The 17962-nt window shown below is 45.4% G+C and overlaps 1 protein-coding gene across 1 annotated transcript; it reads left to right on the top strand.

Moving 5' to 3' along the window:
• The first annotated feature begins 1882 nt into the window (after nt 1-1882).
• Nucleotides 1883-7109, top strand: LOC125726778 (E3 SUMO-protein ligase ZBED1-like). Its single transcript, XM_049003234.1, has 3 exons — nt 1883-3447; nt 3569-3724; nt 6996-7109. The coding sequence occupies exons 1-3, from the start codon at nt 1948-1950 to the stop codon at nt 7107-7109; spliced, it is 1770 nt and encodes a 589-aa protein (XP_048859191.1). The 5' UTR covers nt 1883-1947.
• Nucleotides 7110-17962: the final 10853 nt, after the last annotated feature.

Raw genomic sequence — 17962 nt, 5'->3', positions numbered from 1 at the left:
TGGGAAATGCCAAACGTTTATAAGAAGGCCATGTAATTTACACAAAATGTTTCTGTGAACAATAATTGTAAGTGATAATAGAGAACTACTGGTAGGCAGTTTGAGTTTATATCTGACACTATTTATAAGAGTAATAGAACATAATCTTATACTTTCAAATTGCAATTAATATAATTTACAGAGAATACAGTTACAGGATGTAGATGGTTTCACAGAATAATTGTTTTTAATACTGCAAAATACATTATAATATAAAGAACCTTTGAGTAAAATTTGCATAAGAATGCAGTTAAAAGACAGTATTATAATGATGGTTTTAGAGTTAGCGTTGTTCTTATATGATTTTTCTGTGAAATTGAATGAGATTCAATGTCCAATAAGCAACAATTGCATGCAAACCTTACAGAAAAAAATGTTTGATAGCAGCATTGCTATGCTAATTCAATAGAAAAGGACCGTTAGATTTACCAGTTTAAAATGTGTTTTTTTTTTGTGATTTACAACAGTTTTAAACTGTATAATTTACAAATTGTTCTGTAAAGTTGTTTACATTTTTGATGTACTTTTTACATCATTGTATTGGCAACCACAGCTGCCAGTATTTTTTCTACAGTGTACATATTATATATACAAAAGCATCACTACAGTAAGACCTAAATTATGATTCTGCACTTTTAATGACATCGTACAGACATGTTGTGTCCCACTCCCTGCAAACGTGTCTTCAGTGTATGTTTAATTTTATTACTGCTGTTTGTCAAGTGTTTATTTAATCTTCACTTACAGCCTCCAAACGCTTAAATATCCGCATCAGAACTCAATACTGAGAGTTCCTCCCTGTGAACCCGGAGACGCTGCCTGCCTACAGCAAAGGCCAGTGCTCTGACTCGCAGCTGCACAGCAGTGACCCCCCTCCTACATTCACAATCTGGAAGTGTGAATTACCAGCCAAGTCCATGGTTTGTTTAATCTACTGCTGTGGTTCAGTCTGAAGACATGCAGGTATGATATCCGGAAACCAGTTAGTCAGCCCAAAGCACAAAATGACAGCAAAGCAGCACTCGGAATATACTGAGGCTGCGGCAAAGCCTTCGCAACATGAAATGAGCTCATCAGCTCATCTCAGACGAATGGTGAACATTTTTAACATCAAAGTCCAGTTGCTGTAGAGTTATTACCAGATATAAAACAATAAACCTGAACTTTAAACCTGACATTTGAAACCTGATTATCACATGATTCACACCAGTACGTTTCCGCTGCAACCTCATCCCAACTTGCCCTTTGCCCACCCTGAAATAAAAACCAAGCAATGGACAAAACCATTTCAGATCTTAAGTTCACAAGTCAAGCTGCATTGATTTTGTATTTGTCTCATATCCAGTTTAGTTACACAGTTTAGAAGAAAGAAATTCAGTTCAGAATCATTCATAATAAGAGAAATAGATCAGATGTAATTTTAAACTATGATTCTGCTTTTATCCTAAATCTAGGCCTCAGAAATCAGTTCAGTTCAAAGCTGCATAATTGACAAATGATAGTTTTCCTCTTTCATGAGTTCTTCAACACCATTTCCCAGCTCAGGTTGGTCCTGCTGTCCCACACATGAAACACAGCTAGTCTGAGTAGGGGGTATTAGTTCTGTACAGTTCCTTTGTCTGTGAATAGACCAGTGTGTGTGATCAAAGGATTAGAGATATCTGTGTGCATCGCTTAGTAGGGATGTAACAATATTGACCATATCGCGCTATCGCGGTAATAAAAGTGTCTCGATATCGTCGTGGTCATGTTACGATATTAAAACGCCAGTTATCCTTAAAAAAAATAAAAAAATAGGCAGGTTTCTGCGGAATAACGCATTGTAAACTACATAACCCATGATCCGTTGCGCTACGGCATTCGCTGTTGAGCCAATAGTAGTTTACGCTGCCCGCACAACAAACAAGCATGGCGGATAGCGGCGAATACAGCATGGCTCATGTTGATACTTCTGAAAACGCCCCCGAAATTGAGATTGTGCAAGCCCCTGCAGCATTCAAGTCCGAAGTATGGAAGCATTTCGGCTTCGCTATGTCAACAAACGCTAAAGGACAGAGGGTGGCGGACAAACAATGGACCATATGCAATCACTGCCACGCTACAGTGCGTTATAACACGGGAAACACAAGCAACATGCGGAGTCACCTGACGACCCATCACCCCTACAAGTTTACAGATTTGCTCACAAAGAAGGTCACGTCCGGTCAAAAAACGTTACAGGAGGCATTTTCACCAGTTTTGCCACACAACAGCGTAAGGGCTCAGGAAATCACGAGGTACATCGCGGAATACATAGCTTGTGATTTACGTCCTTTTTCTGCAGTAGATGGTAAAGGATTTAAAAGGTTAGTGGCCAACCTTGAGCCGAGGTACAAGATGCCATCGCGGGCTCATTTTAGTCAAAGTGTGTTTCCTGCTCTTTACCGTAAGACAAAAGAAGAAGTTATGCTGAACCTTAAACAGTCTGAGTGCGTCGCTATTACCACTGACGGATGGACTTCGCGAGCAACGCAGAGTTACATCACTATTACAGCACATGTGTTATCGAGTGAATGGGAGATGAAGAGTTACGTTTTACAAACAAGACTGCTAAGCGAATCACACACTGGTGCAAACATAGCAGAAGTGCTCAAATCTGCAGTGAACGAGTGGGAGCTGGACAAGATTAGCACGAATATCGCTGCTGTTACTGACAACGCAAGCAATATGCGAGTAGCAGTAAATGAAGCCAAACTGTCTCCTCACATAAGGTGCTTCGCGCACACGTTAAATCTGGCCTCCCAAGCAGGTTTAAAGGTAAACGCTGTGAGCCGCCTCCTCGGAAGAGTTAGACGTGTGGCAAGTTTTTTTCATCGCAGTTCTACAGCCACAGCTGTTCTGACCACCAAACAAAAACTACTAAATCTCCCTGCGCACAAATTGATCATTGATGTCGTTACAAGATGGAATAGCTCACTTGACATGGTGGAGCGCTACCTAGAACAACAACAAGCTGTTGCTGCAGCCCTTCTGAGTGATGAACTGAGACAAAAGTCACGTGAAATAGACACTTTGGACACTTCAGACATTGCAAATGCTGAAGATCTAGTGAAGCTCCTTTCACCAATAAAAAAAGCCACAACTGTGCTCTGTGATGAGTCGCAACCAACAATTTCTCTAATTTCACCTCTAAAACAAATGATTCAAGAAAGCATGGCCACAGATAAACATGACTCAAATGTTATTGCTCAGATGAAGGCAGCCATACTGAAGGATCTCTCTGACAGATACCAAGGAGAGGATGAAAAGTTCTTGCAGGAAAGCAGTGCTTTGGATCCACGCTTTCGGACCTTGCAACATCTAGGCAGCAAAGAGAGGGAAGACGTCTTTGAAAGAATAAAGTTAAAAGCATCACAGATGCAACAACAGGTAAATATTTTTTAACACTGTGCCTTAATTAAAGAAATAAAAAATGAATAAATACATAAATAAATAAAGCTAATATAAATTAATAAATAAAGCTAATATAAATGTATCTTTATCATTTAAGAACCAGGACCAAGATGTGCTGTCACAGAGCTCACATTCACCAGATCCGGCCAACAGCAATGAGAGCTTCGTGCCACCTCCAAAGAAGCATGCCCTTGAGGACCTCCTTGGTAGCTCCTTTGGCTGTAATGACTCAGAAGTCACAGGTGGAATTCAGGCAGAATTGGACTCTTACTGTAAAGAATCACTGATTTCTCTGTCTGCTTGTCCCTTGAAGTGGTGGAGAGACAATGCAGGGCAGTATCCTATTCTGTCCTCACTAGCAAAGACCTACCTGTGTGTACCCGCTACTTCAGTGCCCAGTGAGAGAGTATTTTCAACTGCAGGGGATATTGTAAATGCTCAGAGGTCTCTTCTTCTCCCTTGCAATGTAGATCTTTTGATCTTTCTGAAGAAAAACTTGAACATAAGTTAAAGGATACACCAGTTTTTCAGTAAGCTTTTTCACTATTTTATTTAAGTTATGTTCATAGATACTTGATTGTTTCAACAAGCTGTTTTTATTTGCCTAGCACATATGATAGATTAAACCTGGCTTAACTTGATCTTTCTTTGCAGTTCCCTGTTGGGAATTCCTTTCTTTGGAATTGTTTCTTTGTTGTTTACAGTTGTTTGAGAGAACATTGCACATGAGAAGAAGAATCAGTTGTTGAAGAATCACTGTATCATACGGGGTATATTAATGCTCCTTGAATTTGCATTTTAAAAGCATTAAGGGATCAGCATATGTTATCATGATCCTTAAATATACGAATAAATGTCCTGGTGACTGGCAAAAGCAGTTAAATTTTTTTTTGTTGGTTATTTTCATTCTTAACACAATTTTGGGAACTATTTTACAATACCGTGAGCCTCTCCACAATATCGCAATAAATATCGTATCGTGAGATCAATATCGAAATTGTATCGTATCGTGACATTTTAATATCGTTACATCCCTATCGCTTAGTGTAATTAGGTGTCAGTGAATGAACGTTTGTCCATTACTTACTAAACATAATTATTTCTGTTTCTGAAAATAAAATTAACGCTGAATTCCAGCTTGTAATTTAATTTTTTTTTTGGTGAAGTTTTTGGAATTTAAAATTCCACATTAAAATTTCTGAAAATGTATTACAGAATTCACAAATTTTATCATTTCCAGTGATAAAATCAAAGCAGTAATCAAGGTAATAATAATACTAATGATTTTATTATTTAATAAAAATATTATTAAATCCATGTATCATTCATCCATCCATCCATCCATTTTCCAAACCGCTTATCCTATTGGGTCGCGGGGGGTCCGGAGCCTATCCCGGAAGCAATGGGCACGAGGCAGGGAACAACCCAGGATGGGGGGCCAGTCCATCGCAGGGCACACTCACACACCATGCACACACACATGCACACCTACGGGCAATTTAGCAACTCCAATTAGCCTCAGCATGTTTTTGGACTGTGGGGGGAAACCGGAGTACCCGGAGAAAACCCCACGATGACATGGGGAGAACTCCGCACACATGTGACCCAGGCGGAGACTCGAACCCGGGTCCCAGAGGTGTGAGGCAACAGTGCTAACCACTGCACCACCATGCCGCCCCCCATGTATCATTCGTTCTTTGAAATATCAGTTTCAAAACCAAACTGGAAATGCAACAACACTGTTTTTAACATTGTGTTTGTTTCTAAATCAGATCAGGAAAAAGGGAAAAAATGGGGGGTTTCTTTTTCTAACTTCGCTCGGTGTTTCACTATGGGAATCGCTTTGGGCGTGACCAACTACGGAAGCTCCAATGACACCACATCCGTCTGTGATGGACAGGTCAACCTGCGGCCGGGCTCCGCCCCTACCCTACCAATGCGGTCGACCTCCCTGATGGCTCATTCTAAAAGGATTTCTTCCCGTGCCTGTGCAAGATGGAAAGTAAAGGTGAAACACCTCACTCTGTTATCAAAGAACAGGGATTACGTCAAGTAACCCAAAGTTCTTTTTCCTAACTTCTCTCGATGTTTCACTATGGGAGATATGGACCGCTCCCGGATTGCGCCGCAATCTCCCGAGACTGCAAACTGTAAAAACGTGCAGAAACTGATTTCTCAGACCAGTTCTGCAGCATTAGCCTCCAGCACTGCATGTGCCACAGAAGATCCTGAGCAATCCAGCCTGTAGAACCACACAAACATGTGTGGTGTAGCCCAGCTTGCCGCATGACAAATATCCTGGACTGACACCCCCTTGAACAAGGCCCAAGATGTGGCCCAGCTTCTGGTAGAATGGGCCCTCAAGCCCTCGGGAGGCTGAGAACCCCTATAAAAATAAGCTAAAGAAGTAGCCTGTACAATCCAGTGAGAAGCCTCTGGCGGGACAGTGACTCGCCCCTCCAGGGCGGAGCCCAGGACACAAACTACTGATCGTGCTTCCTGAAGCCTGCTGTCCTGTTTAAATACACATGCAGGGCCTGAACTGGGCACAATGTGTTTAGCTTCTGTTCCTCAGCAGAGGAAAAATGAGGGGGGTGGATGGCTGTCAGCTCCACTGTAGAGCCCCTGTAGGTCGAGTCCACAACCTTAGGCACAGAAGCAGGATTAGGACGCAGGCAGACTTTGGTAAGTCCTGGACCAAACTGCAGACAAGAAGAGCGGACAGACAGGGCCTGCAAATCGCTCACTCGCTTTGCTGTTGTCAAAGCCAAAAGCAGCGCTGTCTTAAGGGAGAGATATTTCAACCCCACCCCGTCCAGAGGCTCAGAAGGGTGATGAGCCAAGGCATCTAACACCATGGACTGATCCCACAATGGGACTGACAGCTTAGAAACTGGCCGTTTCCGGCGGGCAGCCTTCATGAAACGGCAGATGAGGGGGTGCTGTCCAGCCGGCTTCTCACCAAACCCCAGGTGACAGGCTGACATCGCAGCCAGATACACTTTAATTGTGGAATTGCTTTCCCTTTTTCCAACAAATCCTGCAGAAAACAGAGGATTTCCTCCACCGAACACTGAAAAGGAACAGTCGGTCTCAGCCCACACCAATCCTCAAAGACTCGCCATTTCCTGCTGTAAAGCGAGCGAGTGGAAAAAGCCCTGGCATTCTGTATAGTGTCGATGACCGTGGGGGCAGGCCTGCAGCATTCAGGTTCCACCGCTCATGGGCCAAGCCCAAGGAGCTATGTTGTCCAGGTGGGGATGGTAGATCTTCCCTCCTGCCTGCGACAGGAGATCCCGGCATGGTGGGAGGGGCCATGGCTGACCCTACAGCAGTTGAACTATCTCTGCCACCCAGTTTCTGGATGGCCAGTGTGGGACTACGAGAACCAATGACAGGCCCTGCTCCCGTACCCTGGCTAATGTGGAGGAAACTAGACTCAGGGGTGGGAATGCATAGAGGAGGACATTTGGCCATGAGTGGGCTAGAGCATCCACACCCAATGGTGCATTTTCTTCCCACAGGGAAAAGTACAGTGGGCACTGAGCATTTTCCTGCGAGGCGAAGAGATCTCCGGCTGTCCGTCAAAATCTCTGCCATATCCACTCTACTACCTGTGGGTGAAGCCGCCACTCTAGAGGGGGTTTCCTCTGGACGGCAGGTCTGCCCCCTGTTCAGGACACCCGGCTCTCGTCTCTCTCTCTGTGACACATGTCCTGAACATAGCTTCCTGGCTGATTGGTGCAGCCGGAGAGAGCGAGTGACGCCCTGACGATTGATGTAGGCCACCACTGTTGGATTGTCTGATTTCACCAGAACATGTTGACCCTGGGGGTGGCATGGTGGTGCAGTGGTTAGCACTGTTGCCTCACACCTCTGGGACCCGGGTTCGAGTCTCCGCCTGGGTCACACGTGTGTGGAGTTTGCATGTTCTCCCCATGTCGTCGTGGGGTTTCCTCCGGGTACTCCGGTTTCCCCCCACAGTCCAAAAACATGCTGAGGCTAATTGGAGTTGCTAAATTGCCCGTAGGAGTGCATGTGTGAGTGAATGGTGAGTGAGTGTGCCCTGCGATGGGCTGGCCCCCCATCCTGGGTTGTTCCCTGCCTCGTGCCCATTGCTTCCGGGGTAGGCTCTGGACCCCCCGCGACCCAGTAGGATAAGCGGTTTGGAAAATGGATGGATGGATGTTGACCCTGGACAAACTCTAGGAAGTGTTCGAGTGCTATAAACACTGCAAGCAGTTCCAAATAGTTTATGTGTGCTGCGCCTACCTGGGGGGGGGGGCACACGCCATTCATAGCCCTGTCCATCATGGTTGCACCCCACCCTGACTGGGATGCATCTGTTGTCAGTATAACTTTCGAGGACACCCCCCCTAAAGGAATGCCAGACTCGAGAGCTCCCCCGGTACACCACTGGCAAAGCACCTTTACTGGCCGGCTGAGATAATGGCGAGAGGAAAGACCTAATTGCGCACCCAGTCCCTCATCATAAGGAGACCCAGATGCACCACAGATATCACTGACGTCATTAGCCCCAGCAGACACAGGCAGAGTCTGTACGAAACCACTTTCCCTAACTAAAAGCGGGCGAGACATTGCATAAAAGACACTATCTTCCTCTCCACTAACGTAACCCAAAGCGAGAGTTAGTCTGTACGGAGGCCCAAATACTCTGTGTGCTGCGAGGGGGTCAGACGGCTCTTAATCTGAAACCCAGATCCCTGTGATCGCTTGCTCCTTTGAACGGGAGCATATTAAATAGTCGTCTACAGAATGTAGGACAATATCCTGACACCGTTGTTTCTCAATGGCGCCAGAGCCTCCACACACTTGCTGAACGCCCTCGGGGCTAGAGACAATACGAATGGGATCGACTGATATTCGCAGGCTGTGCCACAGTATGCGAACCTGAGGAACTTCCTGTGTGCGGGATAGATGTCTCTGTGAAAATAGGTATCTGACAGATCGATCGTCATGAACCAATCGTCTGGATGAATCGACTGACAGAGGATTTTGTGTGTCAGCATCCTGAAAGTGTTCAGCACACGGAGGTCCAATATAGGGTGAAGGGAAGAGCCCTTTCTTTTTGCAATGACAAAGTAACAGGAATAAAAACCCTGCCGGCTTTCCCTTTCTGGGACAATCTCGTCCTCTAGGACCTGAGCTGCATCGCCGTCGGCTACAGAGCCTAACACACCACTGAACCTGGGTGGCCTCATAGCAAACTGTAGCCTGTGACCTCGAGAAATTGTGGACAAAACCCATGGGTGCAGAACACACAAGCGCCACTTCATTACCTGAGCAGACAGTGGTCCCTTGAAAAGTTCTGCATCTGCGGCGCCTGGTGATGATGTCACCACCACCCCGGGGGAAAGAGAGACTCCAGACTGAGGAGCCAGAGCTCCCCCTGGTGATGGAGTTCGGGAAAGATTTTTTATATCTTTTTTTCTGAATAGTGGGGAGCAAGTTGCCCTCGGCTTCCGGCCTGGCTGCGACAATGCACACTTTATTTTTGTTTCCCCTGAACTGAAACATGCTTGGTGACACAAAAAGAGTGCTTGGTGACACCTAGCCACAGAACTCTCGGACTCCTGAATTCGAGGAGACCTGACAGTGGAGCCCCCCTGAACGAGAGGGGCCTCTAAAAGCAGAACACCAAGGTTGTCTGTCCCCCACCTCATCCTCTTTGAAGGAGGGGGTGGGTGGGGCCACGCAGGCATCAGGCGGCCCGCTTCTTCTTCCCTTGGCTGGGGTGGGGCGGACGGTTCCTTGCTGCAGAAGGAACCCCATGGCCCTGGGTTAGCCACCCTTGGCTGCTGAGCTGCCTGCTGTCCACCTGGAGCTGGACGCTGGACTCTGGCTCCGCCTGCCTCCCTCTAGCCATAGCTGCTGCTGCTGCAAAGCTGGATCTGGCTGTCTGAGGGGGGCGAGGTGGCTGTTTGCCAGGTAGACAGAGGTTAAAGGCCTCATCCTCCTGCTTCCTGAGGGAGCTGGTTTCCCTCATTTTATTCAGGGCTGGGCCAAAAAGACCTTTGGTGGGGTCATAGGCTGCATCCCCCAAGGCGGAGAGGCTCAACCAGAGGGCTCTCTCACCTGACACAGCCAAGCCCATCACCCGGCCACAGCCTTGTACTGCGCCCCGGGAGGAGCACAGCAGAAGGTCATTCACCACACAAATCTCACCCCAAAGGACCGGGTTTGGCACCCCCGAGTCCAGCTGCTGGCCCATCTCCTCCAAGATCTCAGCCTGATATGCAGATAACAATGTAACTGCATTCAGAGAACACACTGACTGTGCAGCATATGTACAGATGTAGCCCCTTGAATTCCCCCCCCCCAGCCGGCTGCCTGTCGGCTGCCAGCCAACTGCCAGCCGGCTGCCTGCCAGTTGCCTGCCAAAAGCCAGCCAAAGGGACTGACCCCCCTCCTTCTGGGGGTGTGCCTAAATTATCATCTAAACCCGCCCATTTATTCACTTGCAGGGTGTTACCATGAGATGGCGCTTTCTTTACAAAAACACATTTTAGTTGTGGTCACAAGTTTACATACAACAGGTATCAACCAGAATCTTTTGGTAGCCATTAGCAAGCCTCTGGCATAATTCTGGCTGAATATTTGACCACTCTTCTTTGCAGAATTTCTAGTTCATTTAAACTAGTTGGGTTCCAGGCACAGACCTGGCTTTTCAGCATAACCCACAACTGTTTTGAAGCTTGGCATCCTGATCAGGAGTGACAATTTATATAAAAAACATAAGAACATAAGAAATTTATAAATGAGGCCATTCAGCCCATCAAGCTCATTTGAGGAGAACTATAATAGCTCAGCAACTAATAGCTAACTATTTTGTTGTTCTAATATTCATTTATTGTATTGTATTATTCCTGTAATATAATGTGATTGCACATTTTATACTTCAACGTTTAATCTGTTGCATGTTATAAACTGTGAAAAGGCTGGTATTGTGTGTTTTCTTACAGTTTTTTTTCAATTGCTAAGACAGTACCATAGATTCTACTCTGTCTCTTCACATACATGATCCATCCTTGGCATTGCTCTGGAGAAATATCTTGGCATTCAGCATTCATTGTTTGATCTTGTGTCAATTAACATAATTTGTTTATTTTATGTGTTTTTTACAATCTATTTTAGAAAGGGTCTTGATAGTAATTTAGTAAAATTATATATTTCAGTTTTGACTGTTTTACTAGCAGTTTTAGGGTCAGTATGTACTTATGTGCAAAATGGCCTCTGATAAATTAATTGAAGAATAAATTTTGAAGAATTTAGCTATTGATTGCATTTTGTATGAAAGCAAAGCAAAACGCAAAGCTTAACAGTTTAGCCCACATAAGCTAATGTTCTGGTGACTGTATAAAAAGTTTTGAGAAAGCAACTTCAGTATTGCAGTATCTGTCTTAGCAATTGAAAAAAACTGTAAAATTCCCACTGCCTTTCCAAACTGATTGGTGTGAGGAGCAGTGACAGACATTCCAGACTGATGGGCCATTGACAGTATGCAAAGGTCTGGTGACTCCAAAGTCACTTCAAAGTTGTAACACTTTAGTAATCAAACCTCATAGATATAGGGGCTGGCTACACAAAGGTGAATGAGACATTCAAAGAATTGTGTAAGCTTCAGAGCTCAAAAGTCTTGGCTAGAAATTTGACTGTATTTTTTGACTTGGCCACTAGCACACCCCATACAGCTAGTCAATCTGTCACTGACTTGCAACTCCACTGCCAGTGGAGTTACAATACCTGATTTCAGGTATCTCACCTGATTTCACCAGGTGAATAGGAGCTGAATTTCGACGTCAAGGTACAAATGGGTCACAAAGAGGATTCTTTCTTTCCGTGAATCTGGATTAGCAGTTGCACAACATTTTACTGTAATATGCCTCTCATTTCTTTATTTTTTGGCTTTGTTCTTTACAGTAACTTTTCTGGAGTACTGAATACGGCAAACATGACTGATAACTAATAAGTAACAACTGTACAGTATACAAATATTTTTGGTAGACGACCATACTTTTTTTTATTATAGTCTTACAGTTTCTGTTTTGCATGCCAACAACTATTTTGAGTGGTAGTGTTTTCATTTATTTGTGAGTTTAGCTAGAATTTTAGGGTTTGTGCTTAGTGGATTGGTTAAAGGAGAGGAGATTTTAGGAAATGTTTAGCAATTCAGAAAAACTGTAAAACGTTAAGGCATGTCAGACTACTTTGAAAGTGGGTGAGAGGCCTCAGACTCCAAAGGGTCACAGTAAATACTTATTATGCTGTGTTTCTTTTATGTTCCTCTTTTTGACTCTGGTACTATGACAAAAAAATCCCAATCTATCTATCCAGTGCTACTTTATCATTCCATCCTCTTTGTGCAATGTAGTGATGTAAAGTGCTGTCAGCACAACAGCATGATACTACCACCACCCTGCTTGACCATTGGTTCAGTGTTCTTAGGTTAAGAAAGCAACCTCACCTTGATCCCCTGCAAACATATCTCTTTTCATTGTGGCCAAGCAGAGAAGTTAATGACACATTCACACGTCATTGTGACTGCCCCCCAGCCCCACCCCGTGAATATGCAGCCATCAGCAGCCTTTCAGACTGTTAGCCAGACAGAACACACTAAGGGATGTGTCTGTTTTATTCAAGCACAGTACAGAACCATATGTTTTTTTATTTTTCATTTTCCACTCTGTCCACCTTTATTCTCCACAATCAACCGTATTACTTTGTTTAGGCCTGTAATTAGTCTGTTACACACATCTTGGGTCACTCTCCTCTCCCAACATAACTCTTGCTTGGACATGCAGCTGCTATGTATCTGGCTTGGCCTCCTTGTGGATGAAGTATTTCATCATGTGCCAAACAAGCTTAAAATCTGTTTAATTTTCATATACCACACTGTCCCTCATTGCTTGACAATATCAATCTTATTACTTTGTTTAGGTCTGTAATTATTATGCTACACACATCGTGGGTCCGCCTCATCTCCAAAAGGTGAAATAAAATACAAATTTTATCTAAATATGAGAAAACTATACTTGCTTAGATTTTCATTTTTTTGTAGTGAAGTTAAGATGTTCAGGTGTTCTACCTGATTTCAGGTAAGTCACTTCAGCCTTCATAATCACGGCTCCCCCTGGTGGATGGATAAATCATTGCAAGTACTTTACACACAGAGAGGTAAGGGGCGGATCATGCCGGCCCACTTGTTCATTACATCATAATGGGGGATCTCATTACAGTGAAGGTCCCACCCAGGACCCAGCAGGGGCCAGCCAAGGACCAGCCAAGGTCCCATCATGGAAACTGGGGAAAATTCAAGCGGCTACATCTGTATACATCCTCTGGAAGGTGGATGCAGTCATGTGGTCCATCTTACTGGGCAGAGAAATGTGGGATGAAGCAGAGATAGAGTGGCGGTTTGGGTGGAGGTGGTAGGCCACTGAAGGCTCCACTGCTGGGGGTTTAGCCAGCCCCAGCTCCTCCATCCCCGGGATTTCCAGCTACTTAGAGTAGCCCTTGGTGGCAAGCTTGCTCTTAAAAGGGCTGGACCAGTAGTGATTCATCTCCTTCATGCAAGCCGGAACTGCAGGAAGGAGTTGGCGTGCTGAGGGCTGCACAGGTGCGAGCCTTTTCCCATCGTACAGGTCCCTCTCTGCACCCCCGGCATCCTGAGCTGCAGGCCAGGGTATACCCAGCTTAACTGCTGCCTGCTTGCAGACCTCATACAGGTTACAGTCTGCCTGGGAACCTGCATCTGTAGTGCTAGGGGGTGGAGACTGATGGCAGGGAAGGTGGAGTCATCCTCCTCCTCTTCCTCTATATCACCCATATTGAGGAGGTCAGAGTTGATGCGGTTGCCAATCCGGCAATGCTGACCGAACAGCGAGAAGAACTTTCTCAACGTGGAAATTACTCAGCACAATTCAGCACTAGAGCCAAAATCGCGTTCGTCGACGGACTCCAACGACGGGCCGTCTGTGAACAGTTAAGCGAAATCAGCTTACTAGCCTGGCTGAGGGAGCTTGTAGTTCCTCACGGGAAGAAAGTGCGAATGAGCCGTCAGGGAGGTGGACCGCATTGGTAGGGCAGGGGCGGAGCCCGGTCGCAGGTCGACCTGTCCATCACAGACGGACGTGGTGTCATTGGAGCTTCCGTAGTTGGTCACGCCCAAAGCGATTCCCATAGTGAAACACCGAGCGAAGTTAGAAAGAGAAACCCCCCATTTCTTCCCTTTTTCCTGATCTGATTTAGAAACAAACACAATGTTAAAAACAGTGCTGTTGCATTTCCAGTTTGGTTTTGAAGCTGATATTTCAAAGAATGAATGATACATGGATTTAATAATAATTTTATTAAATAATTATTATTATTTAATTTAACTTATTAAATAAGTTATTAGTATTATTATTACCTTGATTACTGCTTTGATTTCATCACCGGAGTTTAATAGCCCAAAGATAAGTGAATTCTGTAATGTGCAGTTTTAAATTCCAAAAACTTCACCAAAAAAAAATTTAATTACAAGCTGGAATTCAGCGTTAATTTTATTTTCAGAAACAGAAATAATTATGTTTAGTAAGTAATGGACAAACGTTCATTCACTGACACCTAATTACACTAAGCGATGCACACAGATATCTCTAATCCTTTGATCACACACACTGCTCTATTCACAGACAAAGGAACTGTACAGAACTAATACCCCCCTACTCAGACTGGCTGTGTTTCATGTGTGGGACAGCAGGACCAACCTGAGCTGGGAAATGGTGAGGGAGAACTCATAAAAGAGGAAAACTATCATTTGTCAATTATGCAGCTTTGAACTGAACTGATTTCTGAGGCCTAGATTTAGGATGAAAGCAGAATCATAGTTTAAAATTACATCTGATCTATTTCTCTTATTATGAATGATTCTGAACTGAATTTATTTCTTCTAAACTGTGTAACTAAACTGGACATGATACAAATACAAAATCAATGCAGCTTGACTTGTGAACTTAAGAATTGAAATGGTTTTATGTTTTATCTCAGGTTGGGCAAAGGGCAAGTTGGGATGAGGTTGCAGTGGAAATGTACTGGTGTGAATCATGTGATAACCGGGTTTCAAATGTCAGGTTTAAAGTTCAGGTTTATTGTTTTATATCTGGCAATAATAACTCTACAGCAACTGGACTTTGATGTTAAAAATGTTCACCATTCGTCTGAGATGAGCTGATGAGCTCATTTCATGTTGCGAAGGCTTTGCCGCAGCCTCAGTATATTCCGAGTGCTGCTTTGCTGTCATTTTGTGCTTTGGGCTGAATAACTGGTTTCCGGATATCATACCTGCATGTCTTCAGACTGAACCACAGCAGTAGATTAAACAAACCATGGACTTGGCTGGTAATTCACACTTCCAGATTGTGAATTATATTTTAACTCAGTCTATCTTATCCTATTTTAACTTACCCTATCTTATCATATTTCATCATAGCCTCTTATCGTATCTTATCCGATCCTATCTTATCTTAACCTATCTTATATCTATAATAATACTTAAACAGTATCTCTATTATCCCTCCCTCCCCGGCCATAACCCATAAGTCCGTGATTCCGCTGCATGAGTTGCTGCTCCGCCGAATGCTGACGCTGCCCCTGGCCTCTCTCTGCTCGCAGGGCGCAGGAGCCGTTGCTGTCTGTCCGATGGAGGAACTTCAGCTGGGGCCTCTTCCTGGTCGCTCCTGCTTCCTCCAGGGGGGGTGGCCTGTCCCTCCCGCTCCATGGACGAACCCTCTGGCCCTGGTGATTTTCTTCTCTTCCAGTCTGGACAGCCGATTGTTAAAACAAGGAAAGATTATTGATATAACACATTTTATGCTCTAATTAAAGTGCTCTAATAAGGTCTCTTAAGCCAGGGCTTTACCTTCGGCATGTCAGACACCCTCCGTGTCGATCGGGGCTTGTCTGTGTCATCTGTCTTCTTAATGACACCTTCCTTCGTTGTTATTTTTACTTTAATTGTAATTTTAATTTTAATCTTAACTATGTTTATTTCTTTGTTCTCCATTTCTTAGATGGCAAGACTCTTCAAAATACAACCAGTCGTTAAGATGCTCGAAAGCAGTTTGAGAAGATAAGTACATGTGATTCAAAAGTAACCAAGCTGTTGTCACGGACGCCCATTCGTACCATAACAGACAATGCGATACTATGCAGCTCGTCGGTGACTTTCGGCCGCGTTCGGCACCGACTGACCGGTCGTGGTTCTGATTCGGCTGTAAGCAGGTTGCCAACTCTGACGCATCTGGCGCGAGACTCGGGCTTTCAGACTCAAACGCTCACAGCAAGAAATCTTACGGCGAATCTCTATTAATCCGTTTTAAACCCAAAATTAGCTACACGAAATGTGCGCTCCTGATCATATGTATAGTATATTGTACAATAAATGCTATAGCATTTAAGTCGTATTGTTGGGTCTTTTTTAATCATAATTTTATTTGTTCGTTCCTGCCGACAGTTGGGGCAGAGCCTGCAGTGAAGACACATAACTACATGGTCACATGATCAGAATGTGTCACATGATCAGGTCTGAGGGACTCTTACCTTCTTTTTCTCCTCATAGGGCAAATGCAGAACAAAAATGCCATCGCTTAGGGAGCTGATGGAGATGCCAATGGAGGCAAACCCATCAGCCTGGCCTGTGTGGTCCCACCCCTCACTGCTGATCTCTGCTGTCTGGTTATGGCCGGATCAGTGTGGCCCCACCCCTCACTGCTGATCTCTGCTGTCTGGTTATGGCCGGATCAGTGTGGCCCCACCCCTCACTGCTGAACTCTGCTATCTGGTTATGGCCGGATCAGTGTGGCCCCATCCCTCACTGCTGATCTCTGCTGTCTGGTTATGGCCGGATCAGTTTGGCCCCACCCCTCACTGCTGATCTCTGCTGTCTGTTTATGGCCGGATCAGTGTGGCCCCACCCCTCACTGCTGATCTCTGCTTTATGGCTGTGGCCGGATCAGTGTGGCCCCACCCCTCACTGCTGATCTCTGCTGTCTGTTTATGGCCGGATCAGTATGGCCCCACCCCTCACTGCTGATCTCTGCTGTCTGTTTATGGCCAGATCAGTGTGGCCCCACCCCTCACTGCTGAACTCTGCTATCTGGTTATGGCCGGATCAGTGTGGCCCCACCCCTCACTGCTGAGCTCTGCTGTCTGTTTATGGCCGGATCAGTATGGCCCCACCCCTCACTGCTGATCTCTGCTGTCTGGTTATGGCCAGATCAGTGTGGCCCCACCCCTCACTGCTGAACTCTGCTATCTGGTTATGGCCGGATCAGTGTGGCCCCACCCCTCACTGCTGATCTCTGCTGTCTGTTTATGGCCGGATCAGTATGGCCCCACCCCTCACTGCTGATCTCTGCTGTCTGTTTATGGCCAGATCAGTGTGGCCCCACCCCTCACTGCTGAACTCTGCTATCTGGTTATGGCCGGATCAGTGTGGCCCCACCCCTCACTGCTGAGCTCTGCTGTCTGTTTATGGCCGGATCAGTATGGCCCCACCCCTCACTGCTGATCTCTGCTGTCTGGTTATGGCCAGATCAGTGTGGCCCCACCCCTCACTGCTGAACTCTGCTATCTGGTTATGGCCGGATCAGTGTGGCCCCACCCCTCACTGCTGAGCTCTGCTGTCTGACTGTGGCCGGATCAGTGTGGCTCCAGGGCCAAGCAAGAGCTGGTGTTGGCGTGGGCGGTAGCCTCTCTGGTCATACTTGGTCACAGCCACGCCGTACTGCAGGCCACGAGGGACAGGAGGGGATGACACACGCTGACAGGCTCACAAAGTGCATGGACACACTCTTGTTTTGTTTAATGTTCTGTCTGTAAAATATTACCTGTACTTGTTGAGCACTGGAAATAAAAAAGTGTGATTCAAGTGTTTATTGTGACCTTATCTTTGCTGCACCAGTTAATATATTTTCATGAAATTATAAAATTACACAGTTTTGTCTTTGGCCCCCCCAATAGCTTGGATCCCCCTATTGCTCAATTTATCAAATCGCCACTGTTAATGATTTAAGTGTTACTGCAGTACCGCTTTTTACACGCACGATCATCCTGAATGTGTGATATAACCGAATTATGGTTATTGTTACTAATTATTAAGTCACATAGATAATATCCCCCCAAAACCCTACGATGTGCCGCTTGTCATGTTTCGCGGGTAGCGACGGGCAGGTAAGTGGGCAGGAGGCAGGGAAAGACGAGGCAGAAAACTGGATTTATTAAGGGAAGAAGGCTACCGGCAGGACAGATCAACGATACTAACATCTAACATCAATAACGGACAAAAGGCAGGGCAAGACGTGAACTGAAAGACATGGCGAAACAACACGGTACAGCTGGTTATAATTGGGGAAGCACGCGTGCATAATCAGGGGGCGTGGCACACACGAGGATCGTACGAGCTGGGCATGACTCCGCTGAGTCCGTGTGC

This window comes from Brienomyrus brachyistius, unplaced genomic scaffold (assembly GCF_023856365.1).
Source record: "Brienomyrus brachyistius isolate T26 unplaced genomic scaffold, BBRACH_0.4 scaffold76, whole genome shotgun sequence".
Lineage (NCBI taxonomy): Eukaryota > Metazoa > Chordata > Actinopteri > Osteoglossiformes > Mormyridae > Brienomyrus > Brienomyrus brachyistius.
Note: the sequence above shows the minus strand (reverse complement) of the source record. Positions and strands in the feature narration are given on the sequence as shown.

Excerpts from the sequence above, each read along its gene's own strand:
- LOC125726778 (XM_049003234.1), top strand. The coding sequence starts at position 1,948 with ATGGCGGATAGCGGCGAATACAGCATGGCTCATGTTGATACTTCTGAA. Across the intron at positions 3,448-3,568 it reads CATCACAGATGCAACAACAG|AACCAGGACCAAGATGTGCT; the intron begins GTAAATATTTTT and ends TTATCATTTAAG. Across the intron at positions 3,725-6,995 it reads AAGTCACAGGTGGAATTCAG|GGAAAAGTACAGTGGGCACT; the intron begins GCAGAATTGGAC and ends TTCTTCCCACAG.